This window comes from Silurus aristotelis (assembly GCF_946808225.1).
Source record: "Silurus aristotelis genome assembly, chromosome: 4".
NCBI classification, from domain to species: Eukaryota; Metazoa; Chordata; class Actinopteri; order Siluriformes; family Siluridae; genus Silurus; species Silurus aristotelis.
In genome coordinates, this window is record NC_139577.1 from 16,339,940 (window position 1) to 16,347,966 (window position 8,027).

Here is an 8,027-nt window from a genome sequence, read left to right on the forward strand (position 1 = left end):
CAGTTATGATTATTAAAAACTTGTTAAAAACTTCTCAAAATATTATAAAACACTGTGAAGGTCATCATCAACAAGTGGAGAAAATAAGTGATTACTATCAATGTGGCATTGCTTGAAAATGTATACAGGACAAGATGTTATCTCATCATAACGACATAGTGTAACAGTAAAGAAGCTGCAGGAATATCTGGTAAGTACTTGCCACTGCATGTGATAATCTCTTTCACGAAACTAAATCAATCTAAAAACAAATGTATTATAGACTGATGATACAAAGGTAGAACTTTAGGCAAAAAATATATGATATATTTATTTGTTAAAAAACAAGCTTTTCACTTTTTTTCTTTAATTATTTAAATTTTTTTGATGGGACTGAGACTCAGAGGGACTGGCAGTCATGGATGGCTTCAAATTCTTATCTTATATTGGTACAAAACCTGCAGGCTTACTGTTAAACAGCTCAAGATAAAGAAACCTTTCATCATGATAATGACCCTAAGTGCAACCCTAAAACAAAACAAAAAATAGCTGTAGAAGATGATCAGTGTTTTGAATTGGCACAATCTGAGATTGATTCTCTCAGAATAGGAGAAACACTGGCCTTTTCTGCAAGAAAATGTAAATTCGCGTACTACCCATAGATGTGTAGACTTTAAATCCACGGTTCTTTTAAAATGAGGAAAGATTTGTAATAGATAAATACTGACACCTGTTGGCCACAATATGTATTTTTCTTTTTAGAAATCTATATTAATACTAATCTATACAGACCAGAGGTGACAAAAGTACACACATCCTTTACTTAAGTAAAAAGTAGTTATTACTTCTACCTGTTTTAGTGTCACGTTGGTAACTGAACCTCACATCATATTAAAATCAGGGCTGTCAAATTAAATATTTAATCGCACATTTCTATCTGTTCTAAATGTACCATATATTAATTCGTTTTTAATACTTTAAGCAACCTAGACATGTAGAAAAATGGATGCAACATAGAGCATGAAGATAAAAAATTATGTTTTAAAGTAATAATGGTGGTTTAAATTACGTAAATCATCAGGACACCAAACGGAACCTTTGCTATGTTTCCACACGGACAGTTAATGAGGTGATAAGGGGAGAAACTGCACCCCTTCAAATCAAAAAGCTTTTATCATAATCATACCGATTTATTGTATGGTTTTCGATTACATAATCAGAGACTATTTATATTCAGTGTGAATGTGGTTTATGTAAGACATTTCATGTCTATCTCCACATATTAAAAAATAAATAAAGTTTGACCAAAAGGAAACACTACTGCAGTTAGTTTTTCTTTAATTCTTTGTAATCAGACAGTTAACAGGCTGCAATTACAAACAAAATCTTTCAGACACCACAAATATCAGTATAAGTAACAAGAATGCATCCTTTATTTAATGATTAAAGACATTTAAACATCACAACCAACTGTGCATCTTAGGTGAATATATATATCCTTCAACCAAAGAAGGTCAAAGTCACAATTTCTTTAGTAGAGAGAAAATTAACAACAGTTTAGCATCAAGACAGTGAAAGCGCCATTTTAAAACATGCCTCAGTAATTTCTTAAGAAGAAATAATTTAAAAAAAAACCATAAAATGGTGAAAGATTAAAGCATGGAAAACTAAAGCAAGGGACTGAAAAGAGGGCTACTAGTATTATTCAGATTATTTTGTAAATTAAGCTAGCTGGATAATCAACACTGGTTGCCAAAGATTTCTTTAAATGGCATCAATGTCAAGGTCATCTTCCTCCTCAGTTTTCTTTGGTTGAACGGTCTCCACTTTCAGCTCCCGGGCAGAGGAAGAGTATACAACCTGGAGGGCAAGAAGGTGAAAACAGGGTAATTTAAAGCCCAGAAAATATGACCGAGGTTACTGTTTTGAAGGCTTTAAAGCATTTATGCATGATTGACTATAAAGACAAATTATAAGTTTTGTTTACTCTTGGGTGTTTAACTAATCCGTGTACCCTTGAGGTGCCAGTGGGCCCTCAGTGTTCATTATTCATAAAATATAACTTAACCTTACCTTGGGCACATTGCATTAAAGTTTAAACATCTCCAGCTAGCAATCTGCATTTGCACAATTAGTCAACAAGACTGTTCAAAAGCACCTTAGATAAAAATTGACATTTAAAAAGTTTAACTTCAGGTAGCTAAAAGCTACAATCCTTTTTTAATATTTATTTTTATTTAATTATTATATCATTATTTATAAAAAATATATGTTCAATATTCATTGTTATTTTTTTGCTTGTACATTTGCAGATTGCATATATATATATATATATATATATATATATATATATATATACATACATACACACATAAATAATAGTTACAGGTTGACCTTATTTACCTCTACATTCTCATCATCTGCCTCCTCTTCTTCACTTCCCTCACTTTCTTCTTCTGCCTCCTTCAGCCATTTGACAAAAGGAGCAGCCTTTGCATGGATCTCCTTTGCAAGCTCTTTAGAGACATATTTCTTGGACACCTTAAAGATAAAACCACATTGTAACACACTAGAAATTATATGGAAACTATGGTCAAGTAACGTCCTGCCTAGTAAAACATTTTAAAGAAATGTGACATTTATATTTTTATGTGCATACCTTTTCAGCCCAGGAGAGAATGACATCCTCCTCCAGCAGGTCTGCATCATACAAATCCTTCAGTATGATTGGAACTCTAGGCAGCAGCTGAGCTTGGTGAAGCTTCACCAAACACTCAAATCCACCCAGCAGGTATTTCTGAGCCTTCTTGTCATTATGGCAGAACTGTATTAGTAAAGAATGATTCAGAGAATCAGAAAAAGATGGACACAGCAAATGTCTGCAAATACACACACAATTAACATGGCTGCACCAACAACAACAAAAATTGCTAAGACAAACAAAATCATGAATTTTCTTTCCCTCACTTTGAAACTTGGCCACTAACGTCAAAAATGATCTTACACAAGAAGACTGAAGTCAGAGGTAAGTTTTTGCATATGCATATGTTTAATTGCATATGTGTTCCTCGCTCAAATAAGTTAGCTGTTAACCAAGGTAAAAATATAATCTAGTTTACAGTAAATTAATCCATAAAGTCAAAACAAGCCAACAAAAACCACAAACTGGTGCTAATAGACCCAAAGTTGAAATTGAAATGCTTCATATGTGGTGCGACACCTTGTATCTTTCAAGTAGTTAAAATCCTCAGTATCATGTGTGTTGCATTTTGTATCTTTAGGAAATATCAGCAAAATCAATGACTTAAAACTAGACTTCGGTTTTTTGTTCCATCTTTTTAATTTCATTACCAAAGTTAACAGAGACTTACACGTAGAAAGTGGCGTTTATATTTTTTTATCTGGTCTCTGATGTTTTCATTAAAGAGTAGTTCACTAAGGATGAGCGGGCCCATTGCTCTCACATCCAGACGCTCTGCCTCGGCCAGAATCTCCTTGTCTGCAGAGTTTATTGTGGCATTTTCTTTCTTTTGCTAAAAGTGGTGAAACAGAAAAATAAGTCAAAAAATACTTCAATACAATTCAGGAAGCTTTTTGTTTTAAAATTAACCTGTAATTTTTCAGTACTAATCCATAACCACTCTTATCCACTTACCTTGACAAAATTATAAAACATGTTGACTCTATCCTCTAGGGTCTTTTCCAGGTCATCTGAAAGTGTCAAGTTCTTAGCGTGGTCACTGATTTCCTCCATTCTCCGACGCTGGGCCTCCTCGGTGGTCTCCTCTGCCCAGTCCTCATCATCTTCATTACCATCCTAAACACAGGTAGTTTTTTAACTGAAGAGTCATTTTCATGCAAAGGTTTCCACACTGCAAGTAGTTTTTTCACTTTATTTCACCTGAAACTCAAGTAAAACATGCCATTTCTAATTCAACTGACCCTTTATGACCACCACTAAAAAAAAATAAAGGGATAAAAATGCTCTCACCACAGCATCTGGTGCATCAATATCATTATGGTTTCCAGAATCACCACTTCCTGAGCCATTTTCCTTGTCCTTCTTTCGGTTTTTCTTATCCTTCTCTTTCTTCACAGACCCACTATCACACTCTGCATTTATGGCGAGTTTTAAAGGAAAAAAAAAAAAAAAACAGGAAAGACAATCCTTATGAAATGCCAACACAACTGCATCATAGACCAGAAGACATGTTTTGGTGGCTACATAAACATGATTTCTTTCACATATTTTCAACAAATTAGAAATTATTTCTGGTAGTTTCTGCAGTTTCAGAATTTAAAATGAAGCTGTTCATTTTCATGCCAGTAGTAATACAGATAAATAAGCTCACCTGGTGGATTTTTAAGGATGAAAGTGCACAGTTTGTGGCGAGTGTCTAGCATTCCCCGATATCCGCAAGCCTTACAAGAATTTCCAATGGTTTGTTTCTTTAGATTAACATGCTAGAGGGAGAGAGAAAAAAAGGGAAATGAAAAACCCTACTAAGAACAATTTACATAATTTAGTATTTAAACTAATTTAGTTTGAGTCAAATTAGCACATCCAGTCTTACTAAGTCAGTCTCAGGATTATCACACTCTGGGCACAGCACAAACTTGCGTATGAATCCATCCAGCATGTCCTGTAGTTTGTTGGCCTCATGGGAGCCGTTTACTATGTAGCGGTCATTCTTTGTGTCAAACTGGGTCTGAGCCCCAAGCTCACAGCCAAAAAACTTGGTTGGATCTTAAAAAAAAAAAAAAAAAAGATAGATTGTGTTAAAAAATAAATTGGCATACACGTGTCAATAACTAACATCTAAAAAGAGCAAATCACAATATGCTACTAGAATGAATAACGTTCTGCATTACACTGATCCTAAACTGACTCCATTAAATGAAGATAATCGCTAAAAACATACATGTTGGAGGACGATTCAGTGCCTTTGCAACATCAACCATGTTGACAATGACCGTCTTGATTCCATTCCCTTTGCCCTCCACCTGGTCAAAAAAATTATTAATTATGAACAGAAATGAGCAAAAAAAGGCTCATCGCAAGTCAGAGACATACAAATCTAGCATGAAAAACATAAGGGAATAAAGTACCTTGGCAATCAGACGGGGCATCTTGTAGCGGTAGAACTGGTCCGACACATTGCGGTTGACGTTAACAGACATTTTGAGTGACCTGTAACACTATCAGCTAAGCTAAGATAAAAAGATCCTGAATGGGGATTTTTGGGTATCTTCTGTCTGGAGAAGACGGGATGACATAAACGACTGCAAGCTTGCTCGGTCTCTGACATGAAAAAGATTTTGCCACAGAGGCTGCAGGTTTCTTGCTCGTGGTCTAGGTTGACACCGCTTGCGTTCCAACAGCTGCGCAACAGCTCTGAAAAAGAAAAGAACACATTTAAATCAGCTAAACAGGAGCACACTGACAGTATTTACAGCAATTTGCCGGAAAAATTCATTTTCCAAAATTTGTTTGAGGTATTTTCGGTCATCACGTGACTGATTAAGCTACGCAAGTCATTGAAAATAAAACCGGCACAGTAATCCATGTTAAGAGTGTAAACGAGAAACACTTTAATCAAACCCGAGTTAAGTTTGGATTCGGTGACCAGTAACAGCCCTTGTGCTCTGTTCACTACTGAGCAATGATTGTACTGTTCAAAGGTCGTATTGATTTTGGGCAGCTGACAGATCTTTTGAAACTCTGAATATATGTGTGCTTTTTTGGGGGGGGGGGGGGGTGGTGTAAAGACACAAACCTAAGAGTTTACTTCTTACACCCAGGCTCTTAAATTGCACGGAGAGAAGAGAAAAAAAAAGGGAGTAACACATAAGAGTGATTGTGCATGCCAACTAGAAATTTGCTTTTTATTTCACTTGTTTTATTCTCGGGTCAAAAAGACTTTATATACACGTGAAGTAAATCTGTGTCAAGTTTTAATGCTCAGCAGATCAAATTGAGCACATTTAGTTTTAGTCTGGCTCCACTAAACCAAACTCAGGGATGATTTACAATAAAAACAGGGATTCTTCCATCCAGTTCAGTCCTCCCAGATGTGTTTTCTAGAAGAAGAAACAATTATCCGGTAACACTTTAATTGCGTTGACGCAGAACTAAGAATATTTACACCGTCCTGAGTCTCGCCCCCGTGACTACCTGCGCGTTCCACAATGTCCGCTTGTCCAGATATGCAAACATGGATAAAAAACAAGAACATCTCCGTTCTCGCCTTTCCCAGTCCGGAATCCGAACGCTTAGCTTCTTAAGGAATGAATAAACCGTCGACAAAGTCGACTCATTTTTCATCCTGGTGCAGAGTGCGTCATGGCTAAGCTAGGCTAAGCTAATTGAGCTGTACGTGCGCCACCGCGGTGCGCACGCAAGACGCCATTTTAAGCCTGGTTCTTCACGACATTCACACCCTTTATGCTAGCGGCTGGCTAAGATTATCGAGGACACAATTAAACGGGTACAAACCGAATAAATTCACGTTAGGAATAGTGAATGAGGCGTTTTTATTTCCAAAAAACCGCTTACCGTTTCCGTAAAATAAAGACATAAACACAACGCTAGTCGTCCAACGACGGAGTGAAGAGCTGATAGTCAAGCTGAAGTAGAGTTTTTGGGTCGTGATCCAAGAATGTAACTTGACACGGCTTTAAGAGAAAAGGCTCAGGGCAACACAGCAGGTATCCGAAAACGATACTGGAATCTGAGAATAAAATATATAAAAAAAAAACACGTTATATCGATTTTCAATCCATTAAAACAAGTTAAGTATTGCTAGAGATTTATCTGAAATAACCGGGATGACCTATTAGCTAGCTGGTTTATATAACCAGCTTGTTGGAAACAGGGAAAAAAAAAATTGATGTAAAATATTTTACATGTTCTGTCACGATAAAAGAGCAAATGATTAAAAATCAAATCAACTAAAGCTTAATTTTCATTTCGTTATATTGTTCCAATCTGCAGGTCTTACCTATCTAGAACCTTCTCGCGTCGCTATGCAGGGGCACAGAGCGCCTCGAAAACACAGCCGAGTCTCTATGACGAGTCAGTACTCCTCACATGACGAGTGAGCCCGCCCCTACAAGGCATCCATTGGACAAACTCCCACTGCCGTGACACAACCTGCATCCTGGGTGTACAGTTTAAATGTCAATCACAATCTATTCGCCTCCTCCCTCCTCAGCTTTCCCATTGAATTGCACAATCTACCTTATACATACAGTACGTTTCCTTCTTCTTCTTTCGGCTGCTCCCGTTAGGGGTCGCCACAGCGGATCATCTCCACACTACTCTGTCCTCTACATCTGCCTCTTTTAAACCAACTACCTACATGTCTGTCCTCACCACATCCATAAACTTCCATCTTGGCAATCCACTTTTCCTCTTTCCTGGCAGCTCCATTCTCAGCATTCACCTACCGATATATACCCTTATGTCCGTCCTCTGCACATGTACAAACCATCTTAATCTCACCTCCCTCACTTTATACTCTTTACACTCTATACTTCTCCATGTAGCTAGACAGCATCGGATGTGGTCTGTAGGATGGCTTTGGAGGTGAAAAAGAAGAGGAGGAGTGTGAAGACTAAAAAAAAGAATGAGATATAAACTGAAGGAGGAATACTTTGTGTGATATTCAGAGAAGAGGTCAGACAGGAGCTTGGTGGTGGTGAAGTTTATAGGCCTGTGGTAAGACCTGCAATGTTGTATGGTTTAGAGACAGTGGCATTGAGTAAAAGACAGGAGGTGGCGCTGGAGGTAGCAGAGCTGACGATGTTAAGGTTTTCGTTGGGAGTGGTGAGGATGGACAGGATTAGAAATGAGTTTATTAGAGGGACAGCGCATGTAGGACATTTTGGAGACAAAGTGAGCGAGGCGTGATTGAGATGGTTTGGACATGTGCAGAGGAGGGACATGGAGTGTATCGGTAGGAGAATGATGAGGATGGAGCCACCAGGAAGGAGGAAAAGAGGAGGATTATGGATGTGGTAAGGGGAAGACATGCAGGTAGTTGGTT

The 8,027-nt window shown here is 37.5% G+C and overlaps 1 protein-coding gene across 1 annotated transcript; it reads right to left on the reverse strand.

Moving 5' to 3' along the window:
• Positions 1-1,300: 1,300 nt before the first annotated feature.
• Positions 1,301-7,435, reverse strand: LOC310725603 (eukaryotic translation initiation factor 5-like). The gene is made up of 13 exons (XM_083540589.1): positions 7,220-7,435; positions 6,981-7,139; positions 6,536-6,710; positions 5,089-5,374; positions 4,902-4,983; positions 4,554-4,726; positions 4,332-4,443; positions 3,971-4,092; positions 3,635-3,796; positions 3,351-3,512; positions 2,639-2,803; positions 2,383-2,520; positions 1,301-1,839 (listed from the first exon to the last, which is right to left on the reverse strand). Exons 4-13 carry the CDS (start codon positions 5,158-5,160, stop codon positions 1,744-1,746), a joined length of 1,284 nt encoding a protein of 427 aa, XP_083396715.1. The 5' UTR covers positions 5,161-5,374; positions 6,536-6,710; positions 6,981-7,139; positions 7,220-7,435; the 3' UTR covers positions 1,301-1,743.
• Between the last annotated feature and the right edge of the window lie 592 nt (positions 7,436-8,027).